This window comes from Coloeus monedula (genome assembly GCF_965178545.1).
Source record: "Coloeus monedula genome assembly, chromosome: 3".
NCBI classification, from domain to species: Eukaryota; Metazoa; Chordata; class Aves; order Passeriformes; family Corvidae; genus Coloeus; species Coloeus monedula.
Window position 1 is genome coordinate 5,108,248 of NC_138783.1, and position 14,183 is coordinate 5,122,430.

Below are 14,183 nucleotides of genomic sequence, written 5' to 3' on the forward strand. Positions count from 1 at the left end.
GCCCCGGGGCCGGCGGCCCCGCTCTCCTCCCTCTCTCCCGCCCGGGGGGAAGGGGCCGGGCCGGGCCGGACCCCGCGCCGCCCCCGCTACCTGCGGGCGGGGGCGGGCCTGGGAAAGTTTGTCTCTGTGGTTGGCTGCGCCGCGCGGCGCGGCCGGTCGGGGCGGGCGGGCGGCTCCGTGCGCTCGCAGGGCAGCGAGCGGCCGGCCGAGGAGCGCTGCCGCCGCCGGTCCCCCTCGGGCCAGCCCAGCCTGCGTGCCCGCGGTCCCGCTCGCGTAGGGAGAGGCGCCGCGCAGCCCTGCCGGCATGGGGCACCGCGGGGAGAGGGCGTCCTGCCTGCGCCTCCTCCTCCTCGTCCTGCTGCTGCTCGGTGAGCCCGGGGGTGCGCGGCCGGGGGCGGCGGGGAGGACGGCCGGGGGTGCTCAGCCACCTTGCCCGCAGGTAGCGCGGCAGGGCCGGGAGGGAGCCGCCCGCCGGGCCGTGCCCGCCTGGGGCGCGGCGGAGCCCGGCCGGGCGCTGCCCTGCGCGGGGCCGGGCTGTGCCGCCTGCCCGCCGGGTGCGCCGGCCGCGGGCCGGATCAGCCGGCGCAGCCCCCCGGCCCTCGCTGCTCCCTCCGGGGGATCGCTGCCGGGTTTTCCCCCGAAACTTCAGGGGGCCTCCCCGGAGCGGGGGTGGGTCGCGGGGTGCTGCCCGGTGGCTCCCCGCCGAGAGGGGCTCCCGCAGGCTGCCGGGGTCCGCGGAACGTGGCGGTGGAGCCGTAGTTGCTCGTGAAGGAGCCGGTGCGTGGGCTGTGGTCGCGGTGAGGTGAGAGCGCTCCTTCGCTCTGAAATCTCACCTGGCGGAGATGAAGGCGCTCGTTGAGGCGGGGACCCTCCTCCTGCCTGTCCCCCGAGGGGGCTGCGAGAGGGGCCCCGCGCCCTTCTCGGGTTCGCCGGGCACACGGGGTGCCGGGGGAGCGGCGCTTCCCCTGCGCCCTCCCCGCCGGGCTCCTGGGGTTTGCTGCCTCTGCCGGGAAGTTCTCCCGCTAGGAGATAGCGTGTAGGTGATGGTTTATGCCGTGTTCAGGTAATTGTCTAGCTGTCGTTAGCGTGACATGTGGCATTGTTCCTTACTGGTGTCAGTGCCAGCCAGGCAGCGTGCAGGAATAAAGACAAGCGAGCGCTACACAAAAGGGTGGGTGGTGGGTTGTCGTGGGGTTTTTTACTTTTTTTTTTTTTTTCCTTTTTTCCCCAACCTTGTACTTGTAGCATTGTTGCTAACCCTATTGCAGAAGTAGCAGTAAGTAGAGCACCAGAAGACTGTTCGGGTAAGGTAGTTCTGTGTTAGTAGTATTTAAGTGGCTTTGTGTGGGCTCTGGGCAGCCAGAGGGACCTCAGGTGCTGGTGAGCAAGTTACTCACCACAAGTCCTACAAGTTACTCTATGTAGTTCGTGATTCAGAGCACTTGATTAATTGCAGGTAGTAAGTGGGAGCATTTTCCAGATTTCAGGTGGAAGGAGTAACTAAACAGTACCCCAGCCCCACACTGCCAACATTCTTCTTCAAACAAAACTCTATTCGCTGACTTAGTTTGTGCTTGCACTTTTGACTTTGCTGTGACTTTTTTTTAATTAAGTCTGCCAGAGCACTTTCTTCATTTTTTGGCTGTTGAATCTTTCATAGCCAGGTCTGCAGAGCTGAGAGTTGCAGTTGAAAAGTCAGCTCCCTAAACCTGGGCTTGTCCTAGTCTCTTTCCTGAGGCTGCTTGTAGGCAATTGGGGCAGAGGGTTTTCTGTCTGCAAGATCCTACCAGACAAAGGTGTCCACTGTGCTTTCTCTTACTTGCAGCTGAAGTTAGTCATCTCGTTTATCTTTACAATATTGGCATTCTGCCAGCTGGGGAAACAGTCAAGAGCTGGAGAGCTCACCTTCAGTGTTTTTGTTTAGAAACAGAAAGGGAATAAGATTTTTCAAGAGAATGGTTTAGTAGGACAAGCAGAAAATCAAGACTCTCAGATGCTCAAGGTCATGCAGCAAAAAGTAAAAACTATTAAGAATGACGCACAACTGGAAAGTTGTTTCCTTCTTAATTCAAGATGAAATAATTAGAAGAACTTAAAGTGTGCATGCAGAGATACATGGCCATTGTTCATGATCTGGTTTGTCTAGATGTTCTGAGCTGTCTCTTGGGGATTTTTTTTTGTCATTGGAATGGTGCTTTTAAAATTGAAAGTGCTTTTGTGTGCAGAAAAATCTCTGAACTTTACTCATACTTGTGGTGTGTGTTGTAGTGTGCCTATCTTCTGATACCATTACTTGGTCACTTCTATGAAATATTCCAAAGGTTAAGAGGTTTGGAACGTAGTCTTTCTCTCACTCTGGATGGAAGAAGTGTGCTTCTGTAAGCCTTTTCTAGCAGCTCTTTAATGGAGAGGAGGTTTGGGGCTTTTCCTGCAAGTGTTGAGGAATTCTTGTATGAGGGAGGTGGAGGGAAGGAGCTGAAGCATAGACAAGCTTATCCCTTGTGAGTACTTAGACTTGACTGTTTTCTTCAGATATTTACAAAATAATCCAGCAAAAGGATGCAAATCGCTGAAGTATTTGGCTGTGACAAATGAGAATGTTTTATCATCCTTTCTTCTTGATCCAGTACAGTTATAATCTGTTTAGTAAGGAGATTGTGGATCCTGATACTAAGGCTTGATCTACTCTCTCTTTTCTTCCCTCCTCTGGTGTGGCTACATCCTGAGAAGGGAGGGCACTATGAAAGCGTTTTCCTCTGTCTGTTTCATGTGTGATTTCACTCTGCAGCCAGTCTACCTAATCAACCTGTGAAATGCTCTGGAAACCAAAACATCTCTTAGGACAAGACAGCCAAAAACCAAACCAAGTATCTGATTGTTACCAGGGCTCAGACTGTAAAGTAAACAATAAGCATTCCACCTCCTGGGCTTTTTTCCCTGGCTCTTGTTTGAGGTTCAAGGTAATAATTTCAGTGGATCTGAAAAAAAAAGGTTTTTGTTTAAATGCTATGGGCGTGAGGAGAGCATGTACTCAGCAGATCCTGAGGGAAAACCACTGATAATGGGTTTCCCAGAGATTGCCTTTTTCTTACTCACCCTTTAGACCTGTATGGCACTCACTGTCTGCTATGATGAAAGTCAGTTCCAGCATGCCAGAACCCCAGGATGTGTGTTTAGATGAATGGACTTGTTTCCTGCATCTCGTGTCTGAAATTATTTTTGTTTCTTTTCCTCAGAAGCTACAACAATTAGTCATTTGAATCAAGGTTTAATTCAAGCTCTGCAATAGAAGGCTTTTGGTAATTAGTGTAAGTTATTGTGATCATGCACTTCAAGGAAAAGCATGCTTTAATCTTTTCCTGCATTTGCAGCTAAAGTGGAAGCGTTAGAAAATGGGCGAGCCTCAAGGTTTAGGGCAGGGAGGCGATGTAAGGATGATTACCCACGGAGTGTTCAAGGTATGTTAGAGTGGAATCTGCTCCCTGCTCCCTTGCTGGTGCCTGCTCACCTGCGGGTGAGCCCAGGGCTGGCCCTGTGGCCTTTGCCTGCCTGTTCTTGGAAGGAGGCAGGCTCAGATCCTCACTGGTACTCAGGGAAGGCTGACAGCTAGACCTGCCTATCTCTTGCGACTTAGGAGGTGGCTCAGAAGGCTTCCAAAGGGGAACTGCAGACTGCTAAGACACTAGGAGCACATAGTGAGTGTTGGAACTGGGTTGGTGAGGCACTGAAGGGCAGGTGGTGTTGCTGAGGAGGAAGGGCTTTCCCTGTGGCTTTGTCATGCTGATGCATTTTCTTGGTGTGTAGGCTGCGGGAACATGTGGGAATCGAAGGGCGAGCAGTGTAGTGAGTGTTTGTTCCTTTACATCCTGTGCTCTTTAGGGTTGGCAGATGATAGCTTAGTCACCTTCTCTGGCTCTCTTGCATCTTTGTAGGTGCCTGTCTGGGGCTGCTTTTTAGGGAGTCTGGGTGCTTTTTCTGAAATTCTTTGACCTTGTTCCCCAGGTTTCTCAATGGCTACATTTCAACATAGCAACAGCTTGCTCTCTTTAGGTAGCCTCTGTTGTATTTGGCTCTAATCCCTGAACTGAGGTATAAACCTGCCTGAATAAGATTTGAAGTAAGCAGTAGGGGTCATTTAAAAATGCAGCCACATGCTTGATTAGAGCGGAATGTGCTTAAGAAATAATATATATCCATCCATCTAGTTATATAAACAAACATTCAGGGACATTTGATATTTCAGCTTTCACATCTAATGTATTCATGGGTTGATTTGTTTCTGTGTGGTTGTTTCTTGTTTTGGGTTGGGGTTTTTTTTCCAATCTCCATAATCCTTGTCAAACACTAACCTGCAAAACAGAAATGTATATTTTTCTTTAGTAGGGAAATGAGTATATATCTCAGTAAGGTATTTTTAGAAAGTGAGCATTTCAATTGTCTGGTTTTAAATGCCTTTCAGTGATGTATTTTATGGCGTGTGAAGTTCTTTGTTTTAGAAGGAAGGGAAAGGGGACACATTGTCTGAAAATGTGAGTTCTTTCAGACTATGTATGGAAGTCAATCCATTGAAAGCTAAGTTGGAAAGAACTTGAGGAAAACATTACTAACGTGAGCTGGGTCAAACTAGGGGTTATGTCAGTGTCTATAAAAGTCTTCAGTCCTTTCAAAAGAAAGATATTAGATAGAGTATAAAGTCAGACTGTATATTGCAATGCAAATAAAAATATCTGTTTAATACTTTGGTTTTGATTTTTATTGGAGATGTTACTAGGCCCCTGATATTTGTTCTGCTCTCTCAGATCTCTGATAGTAAGCGATAAAGTCTGTTTTATAGAGACCTGTGAGGTGAAATTGTCTAGGCATACCAACGTTTCCATTTCTGTCCAAGAATAATAAGCAGTTTCGTGCATGACCCCAGTTCCTAACCTGCTCAAGGTACCTCAAAACTGGATCTAACAAGGCAGGGAGAGACTGTGACATAAGCAGGTTTGAAGTTGTTAAAATTTTCTCTTCTAAAGAAGAAATAAGCTTATATCGGGGAGATAGTGTCTGTGGGGAATTATAAGAGAGAATTGGGCTGTGAGCTGTAAAACCTGCCTGCAGAGGCACATGGCAGCACACAGAGGCTTGTCTCCACTAGACCCTGGGGGAGGAGGTGTCACAGGGCAGACCCCTATGGAGAGGAGCCTGCCAGGAGCTGACAGACGAGTGAAGGACGTTGAGAAAGTGTGTTGCTGATGTGGCAACACGAGATAGGTCACGACATACAAGGAAACACTGTGCCTTGGAAAAGTATATAAGAGCAACTCCCTGCTTTGAATAAACGATTCAGATTCCCTGCCGGTCTGGGCCCGTCATTCAATCGCTGACAAGTGGTGCCCCGTGTGAGTAGTTTATTATACGCCTATCTGCGCGTCTGCCGGTGAGCCCCACGGGACTTGAAGTGCTGCTGCAAGAAGCAGGAGTGCTGGCCAGCGATAATCCCTACAAGTTGTAGGTGAGCCATGGGGGACGTAGGGGATGGAGTATCCCAGGAACAGAACGTCCCAGAGATGTTAAAACAGATTTTAAAGAAACACGGCAGCAAAATTAAGTCTACGGATTTGAACACACTCTTGTTCTGGACAAAAAACTGTGGCTCAACTTTAGATAGGACCAATATTTTTGATCCTCTGAGATGGGACGCTTTAGAAGACGCGTTGTGGGACCCAAGTTGTGCAAGGCGCTCACAGCACAGGTGGCACCCAGAGACCAGACAAAGAAAGACAGATGCTTGTGCCACCGCAGCAGCTGTGCTGAGCCCTTCTGCGCCACCAGTGAGTGACCATGAGTCTGTTGGGGCTGTGGGAAGAGAGCCAGAAGATGGCCCCTCGTCCCCTGAACCGTTTGACCCTGGTGGGAAGCTGGACCATACCGTAGAAAGGCTCACGCCACACGGAGCTGGGTCGCGGCGAGTGGCTGGAGTCGGGAAGTCCCATCCTTGTAGCGTGTTCCCTCTGCGAAAGTGCAGCAGCAGTGGCAGATGTGGCGAGGGGAGAGCATGCAGCGCCGTGAGGACGTGGCACCGGCGAGCACATGGCCCGGTGGCAGCCCCCATGCCGCGGACAGGCGGGGGATCAGCGGCTCTGAGAGCTGGCGGGGCCGTGGCTCCGCTCAGCACATGGTGAGGGCTGCGAGTGGCTCTCTGCATGTGAGAGGTGAAGAGATGGGCTGGCAGACCTCCACCAGCCGGGCTCCCGTCTCCTGCCCCTTCCTCAGGGCTGGGGGAGCTGCAGCATACAGCATTTGCACCAGCTTGTGCGGGAATGGCTGCAGGCTAGGCGTGTTGTTCCCTGCAGCTGGTCCATAGAACTCTGTTTTCATTATTCAAAATGATGCCACAATCCTAGACCCTCAAAGATTGCTTTTTTGCCACACCACCTTGTGATACCCTGCATTGTTCTAATTGTTTCTTGATAGGGATGCTCCTGTAATAATTATAATTGGTAAGCTATTTTTTTAAGCAAGAATTAGGCTTGTTACATTTTGAAACCTTTTGAAACCACTTAGAGAGTTAATGTTATTGCAATTGTAATTTTCCAAAGCCTAGATTTATACATATTCTGTAAAACAATGAAGTATTTAAGCAGTTAATAATACTACCTTGCTTATTTTTACTTGGTGCACACTTGTTGTATTAGATGTATTATTTCACTGTTCATAGTAAGAAAACTGCATGTTATGTTCCACGTTTTCCTGAATTTGGTAAGTTAAAAGATGTTTGTGTTACATATTGTTAGAACAGAAAAGGGGGAGATGCAGAAATGGGGTGTGGCCCCTGTGAAAGACTGTCAAGAAGTTTACATGTTCTTAATTTTTCAGTTGCATTCAGAATGATATTAATAAAGTTTTTAAGCAATTTTATAAGTATTTTAGGGAAGCCCTCTCAGTCAAGGCTTAAGGCTCTGGCCAAGCCCTAGCCCTGGCTGACTGGAAGTTATACCATCAGACCCAGGTGTTTCTGCCCTAAAAGTGTAATCAAGTCATTTTGACTTGGTAATTTGATCTTAAAAAAGCTGGACCCTCTTTCAAAGTAAACTTGAAAGTCCTGCCTAGGAAAGACTCTCCAAGTCTTCACTGTGAAACAGGACCTTCCAGCAGTTGCCGACTCTGAGTGATGGTAAAAGCTTTAGACAACTTTACATTGTTTCTCAAAGTTTTATCTGTTTGATAGCTACCATAATTCTTAGTTGTATAAAACAGAAAAGGGGGAATTATGGGGATTTATAAGGTAGAGTTGGGTTGTGAGCTGTAAAACCTGCCTGCAGAGGCACATGGCAGCACAAAGGAGCACATGGTGGCACACAGGGAGGCTTGTCTCCACTGGACTCTGGGGGAAGAGGTGTCACAGGGCAGACTCCTATGGAGAGGAGCCTGCCTGGAGCTGAGGGACGGGTGAAGAATGAGTGACCACCCCATGGAAGGACATTTAGGAAGTGCATTGCTGATGTGGCAACGTGGGATAGGTCACGCCATAGAAGGAAGTGCTGTGCCTTAGAGAAGTGTATAAAAGCAACTCCCTGCTTTGAATAAAGGATTCGGATTCCCTGCCGGTCTGGGTCCGTCATTCAATCACCGACAGTATCTATATACTTGTATCAATGGTTCTCAGGTTTTCCTTTTTGTTTTTTTTTTTTTTATCAGTTGATTCTCTGTAGACCCTAAAATTTCAATTATCTTTGAAGAAGGAGACTTGAATATCTACTGAGAAGAGGCTTTAAAAATAATGAGAAAGTTTTAATACACCTTATGTTTTTCAAGGGGCAAAGGTATAAAGTCAGTTTCAGACCAAACTGCTTTTGGATAAACTGGCAAATAGATGCTAAGGTGCCAAAAGTCTTGACTAATGTCTTTCCAGATAATCAGCATATGTAAAATAGGGTAAGAAGCAAGACAGAAATTAAGGAACTTTAAGTTTCTTAGGTTTTTTGAATTTCATATCAGAAACTGGCTTATTCATTTACATGTAAGCTTTTATAACTGTAAAGCATAACTGTTTCCTTCTCAATGAAGTCTGAGATGGAAAAAAGGATGGGTTTTTTTTTTGTTTTGTTTTGGTGCCTTCCAGAGTTGAAAGTGGTTTCAAAGCTGGGTTACCAGTGGAAACTGTTAGCAGCTTTGACTACCGAGTTTAAAGTGAGCTAGGTAGAAGGTAGAGCCTGTTTTGCCAAATGCCTTTGTTGAGTCTTGGAAAAGTTACAAAGCAATATGGTAGTGCTTGTAGATTTGAGTCGATGTAATGGCCATGGGGACTGCTTGAAACTGGCACTGGAGTGCTGCAGTTGGTGCTCATTTTCATTACCCTGGAGGAGGCAAGTTGTGGGGAAAGAGGGGCTGAAGAAGCAGCCTGGGGAACACTGTCTGTTATAGGCAGCAGTGGCAAAATACTGCTGCAGAAATATGAAGAACTGCTGAAGCAAGCCGAATTATTTGACTGGTGATAATCTCCACGGCCAGATGGAATTTGCGTGGATGCTCTAAAGGATCTGAACTGTTAGCTGAGCTATGGGAAGAAGAGGAAAGAAAGACAGAGAATCCTGGACAGGATTTCCTTTAGAAAAGAATCTGAGGGTGGTTTTTAGAATTAATTGACTTGTGAACTTCAGGAATGAGAACTAATTAAAGACTGGAGCTCCCAGGCAATCTGTCACAGCTGCCAATAAGCAGGGCTGGCAGCAATGCCTGTAGCATATCTGCTTGTTACTGTTTGTTATGAGTGCCATCTCTTAAATTGTTTATTAATCTGCAAGACTTCAGGCATTCATGCTGAAATTTTCTGGGCTGGATGTCTCCCACAGGTTGGCTTTTTTTTCCCCCCAGAAAATACTGCTCCCCTCAACTACCTCTTTCCTTAAAAAGCTGCAGTACTTCCGGTAGTTACACTTGGGGAGGCAGCAGGGGGAATTTTTTTTTCTTTCTTGATTCTTGCAGGTTCTAGTCATTTCTTCCTTGTCACTCTTGAACCAATAATAATCTCAGCTGCCAAGTTTAGAAGTTCTAGCACAACCATGGTTTAGAACAAGAACTGGAAATTTGGCTGAAGTGTTAACTCTGCATCAAGAATGTGGCTTTTGCTGTTCTTAGGAAAATGTCCAAATTTGGCCACATTATAAGACTTGGAAAAGCGTCAGTTTGTAAAAGCTTAATAGGGAATTAGTCTCAGGTCCCTAGAGAAAGCATTCTGTCATTGCTTGTAAGGTGTCAAAGGATTACAACTGCAGCTGGGGGTGGAGAAACGGAACCCTCCTTTTAATTCCAGTTTCAGACTTCTGAAAGTGTGTGTGAAGTCCTTTTTTTTTTCTTCCCCCCTTCTGTTCTTTTTTTCTCTCCTTTTGCCAAATTGGCCAGTGCTGGAGTGATGTACTGGTCTGTGTGGATCACTGATCAGAGCTGCTGTGAGAGTCTGCTGCTTGTAGCACACAAAGTATATATATCATCTTTCTTAAATGTAGTTTGGAAAAAAAAATCAATGTAAACTTTGTGTTGCTTTTAACTTTTGTTCTCTGGCTTCAGTTCTTCTCTCAGGGTTTTTTCCCAGATATCCATCACCATTCTTTACTTCACACTGGCTGTAAAACAACTCCTGCTGTTGTAGCTGCTCTTATTCCACTCTTTCTGTTTAACAGGCTTGATTAGTCTGGACTTGCCTTTCTGCCTTTCTTAAAGACGTGGTTTAACTGTGCTGCTCAGTGCTTGCTTCATGACTGCAATTTGCGTGCTTTCATGCTCTTTGAGTCACTTTCTTCTTGCCATATCAGTAGCCTTTAAAAAGAGTTTGGTGGAACCATTGCTGGGGGATCGTGTTGGTTAGCAAGAGTCCAGTTCCGACAAAAGCTGGCTCCGCTTAGGTTTGCCAGTCTTAAAAAGAATAATTGCCAGTGTAAAGGACTTTGTTTCCGTGCATGTTCCACTGCTGGCTCCAAGTGCAGAGATTTAGCGTCGTGTTTCATCGGCCTTTGATGCAGTGTGGCTGTGGGGAATCTCTGAGCAGGCTGTAATGCATTGTTCTCCTACACGCATTAAAATGATTGTTGCAAGAGAGGCATCCGCGGGGACCTCTGCCAGCTCCTTATTGATGTGTGCAGTTTCATCTATTGACACGCTACCCTTCGTTATTGCACAGTGGATCCTGTGGCACTGGAATTCGCTATTAAATATGCCCCGCAAAAGAGAATTGGCAGAGGCTGCTTTAAAAGCAGTGTGACTCCTGCATTTGCAAAGAATAGCTTCTAAATATGAAACAGATGCTGAACTAATAGAGGATGCTTCCTAGATTTTCAGGGTACCAAACATACTCATTTTGAGCAAAAATTCAGAGTTTGCTTGATTTGTGAATGGTAATTTAAGTTTCAATACCCTTTTTCCCCCTCAGAAACACGTGTATAATCAGTGCATGTATTTGTGCTTGAATGCAGCCAGTAATACTGAGGTGAAAATAGGCAATTATTTGTTAATGGAAACTGTTCGAATAAGCAGTGAGGTGTTAGTTTTTCTGTCTGCACTCTAATCCTCTTCCAAGTACTAGAGGGTGGGAGAAGTGATGTATCTTCCTTTGCCACAGACTGTTTTGTGTTTTCAGAGCACCATCCCGTAATATTTACCCAGATAACATCCACCTTCCCCCAAAAGAAGTGTTATGTTCTTCAGAAGCCCAGCTCTGTGTAAAGAGCCTTTATGGGGTATGTGCAGTGTTCCTGTTCACATCCAGTTCATAGGGAGGTTTAAATTAATGCAGAGTAAGAAGTGTATCTCATCAGCCTTGTTTCTGTTTGATCTCAGGATTTGGTTCTGGACAAGGCATGCTGTACCTTTTGGCATGCAGGGCTTAAGTGCTTGGAGCCTTAAGTGGCCTCATCAGTGAGAAAATAAAGAGCATGACAACTCATTGGAGGTGGGAAGTAACACGAGGCTGGGTCTTCCCTGTCTTACCACAAAACAGGGTTGAATGGTCACTAAAGGCTATTGACTGAGCCCTGTCTGCTGGCAACTGTATTGATAGGCACCTGTCAATAATTGCAAAGCTGATGACATCCCTAGGTCTGTGGCTTTATCTATTAAAAAAAAAAGTTGAGAAAATAGCATATGTATACCCAGGGGTCTGGGCACAGAAGTATGGCTGTTGCTTGAAATTAAAAGTGGGAGAAGGAGAGGGAGGAGAGAAAACTGGAGCAGGGTATGCTTTCCACAGAGAAAGGAAAGTGGGTGAATAGCTTGTTTTAAAATGGAAGAATTAGTTAATTGTATGTCTGCATGAGATGGTGGTGCTGGGGCAGTTACCACCACAAAACAGCCTTGGTAAAAAACTGCAGGTTTCTCAAAGCTCTGCAGTTGAATCTTGAAATACCACAGTTTTCTAGGCAAAGTTTTCTGCTCACCACTGGCAGGTAAATGGAATATCTAATTGTAGACTCCTGCAGAGTTTAAAACAAGGACTGAAGTGTGATGCATGTGGCTGCAGGGTATGCTGTGGCATTTGAGTTGTTGCTGGTGTCTGCCTTTTAATTCTGAAAGGGAGGGTTGAGGGGGAGGCTGCAGCACTGTGAATAGAGCTACTGGGTGGGGATGTCCTTCCCAAATAGCCGAAGAACAAACGAGACTTCTCATGGTACCCTTGTTCCTGCTTAGGACCAGAGGCCACAGGGCGTGTGCCTGTTCCATACTTTGCTTTATAAACCTTTAAGGATCAGCAGAGATAGGCCAAAACTACTTAGAAAGTAGCTGTTAAAAGTAGTTTGAAGCATTTTTCACTGACCCTCCTCTTGATGTGAGCCATCAGCTTTTAGTTTGTATGTATATAGAGAGGTTTTTCTCCCTGTCTCATGCTGTAGAGAGACACTTAAACCTCTATGTGCATCTGGGCAAGGGCAGTAACCTACAGGTGGATGCAGAGCTCAAACTTGTAAGGTGGGTCCTTTCCTTGCTTTAGCAATTCCTACGCAGAATAGGAAATTAGTCCCCTTACCCAGACTTTGATGGAACATGCATTTGTCATCAAAGTGATGTGCTGGCTCTCTTCTCCTTCTGTATTTTCTTTTTTTTTTGGTTGCACTTCTGGTATTGGTGCATGGGGGTGAGAACACGCTTTGCATATGTGGGTTTGGCCCCAGTCCAGCGTGAGTTCTGCTCTCACATGAATGCAGTCTGGGCTCAGCACTAATTCTCCAGTGTCAGGGTTGCCTTGTTGCTGTGGGATCTTGACTGCAGTCCAAAACAGGGCTTTGGTCAGGTGACTGTCATCAGTACACAGATGTTTCTTGGAATTAAAACTCTGCAACTGAGGTTGGCTCCTGAGTGAGCTGGGAACCCAGTTTCTGATCCAAAACAGCCAGGTGTGTGTTGGCTGTGGCTGACACATGGACAAGGAGGGAGACAGCCCTGTCTGCCCTGGTTTTGACTGTTTTGTTTGCATGGATGAGTGAAGAACTTCGATCTGCAAAGTTACTTGAATGCTTCTTGGTACTAGTTCACACCCCCACTTCCTTCAGCACTCCCCCATCAATTGCTGTTTTTACATGCATTAGAGACTTGAAAGGCTCATGCAGTGACAGTGGTTCTCAATGTATAGAGCCAAGGGGATCTTTAACCTGTGGTAATTAATGCCCCACCTTTAAGACCTCTGTGTTGTCCTGGATGTATGTCACCAGATGATGACAGGAAATGGTCTGATGACTGTTTCTGTGTCTTTGCAAGATCTTTAAATTCCTCACAGGCAGTTGCATGTACCCTTCCCTTGTAATTTGATATAAATCTGCTCCTGTTACATTTGCCATGTTTCAAACAGATCTTCAGTACTTCCTCAGAGGCAGTGGTGTGTCTGGCTAAGTCAGGCTGGGCTTGGACACTCTCTGAAGATGAGCAAGTGTGGCTTGCCAGTGTTCTTGTTCTGCTGTGGCATTTCTTAGAGATGCCCGGTTCATGCACTGAGTGTGGCTTGGAGGGTTGGTGGCAGCTTCAGGGGACCTGTGGGTCTGCTTCAGCAGCCTCTGCCACGGGAGCCTGAGACTGTCTCCTAGCTAGCCTGCCTGTACTGAGGAGGTTCTGCTTTTTTGTGGAAAAGATGGCATGTGTGCTTTGTATTGAAGTAGGTGAAGGGCAGTGAATACCTGCTGGGAAACCTGAATAGCACTTGGACAGAATTCTGCTCATCTGGTGGTATATATTGTTGGCATTCTTAGGAGAGTAGAATCTCTCTCTTGCCCTCTTTCTGAACATCTGTTCCTGTGCATGAAGTCATCTTTTGCCTGCCTTTTTTTCTTCCATTTGAATCCACTTCTACCTAAATAGTCGTCTTTGCAGCATCAGGAGTGTGAAGGCCAGCAAGGATTTTGTCAGGTCATCTTGGGGTGTTGTGTTCTGCAGGAAAGTCACTGTGAGTAGAAGCACTGGAGTGTACACTTGTGATGGGCAGAACTATAAGAGGCTGTGGGGCATGAGCTGAGCTGTGTTTGAGCTCATTGAGGCAGAATGATAGCAAAGGTGTAACAGTAGAGAGGTTTTTTCAATAGGATCTTGGTGCTTGTGAAACTTTACAGAAGTTTCTTATTGTATCTGTTTCAGAAAAAGGACATGTATGCCATCTCTTCTTACTGTAACAGTGGGTCTGATGAAAGCTCTCTAAAGAATATTGCCTTTTATTACTGTGGTTACATAAATACTGCTACTCTGTTACACAGTTATTCTGTGACTTGTAATTTTGATGATTTTTGCCACATGAGTGCTGAATTATGTATTGCATGGAAGCTCCTGTCACAAGTCCCAAGTAATAATAAAACTGGAGTTTTAAACTGAGTGAGCTCTAAAAATGAAATAGTTGGCAGAACGTTCTTTGAATTTTTGGTGGGGGTCGTATAGAAATTCCACTGTCCATTTCTGGATTCCTCCTCCTTAGCATCAGCTACCTCTGATTGTTACAGAAATTTTTTATGTTGAGATAGAAACTAATTGGCATTAGGGCTATGAAGATGGTGAAGGGACTGGTGGGGAAGCCATACAAGGACAGCTGAAGTCACTTGTTCTGTTCAGCCTGGAGAAGAGGAGACTGAGGGGGAACCTCGTTGCAGTTAGAGCTTCCTTGTGAGGGGAAGAGGAGGGGCAGGTACCGATCTCTTCACTCTGGTGACCAGGGACAGGACCCAAGGGATTGG

At 46.4% G+C, this 14,183-nt stretch overlaps 1 protein-coding gene across 1 annotated transcript in view; it reads left to right on the top strand.

Moving 5' to 3' along the window:
* Nucleotides 1-304: 304 nt before the first annotated feature.
* Nucleotides 305-14,183, top strand: part of PTGFRN (prostaglandin F2 receptor inhibitor) — a gene marked incomplete at both ends in the record, with an annotated part of 64,293 nt that continues 50,414 nt past the window's right edge. Inside the window, one exon of the mRNA XM_082278457.1 lies at nucleotides 305-368. Coding sequence (XP_082134583.1) covers nucleotides 305-368 — 64 coding nt within the window. The remainder of the gene's footprint in view (nucleotides 369-14,183) is intronic.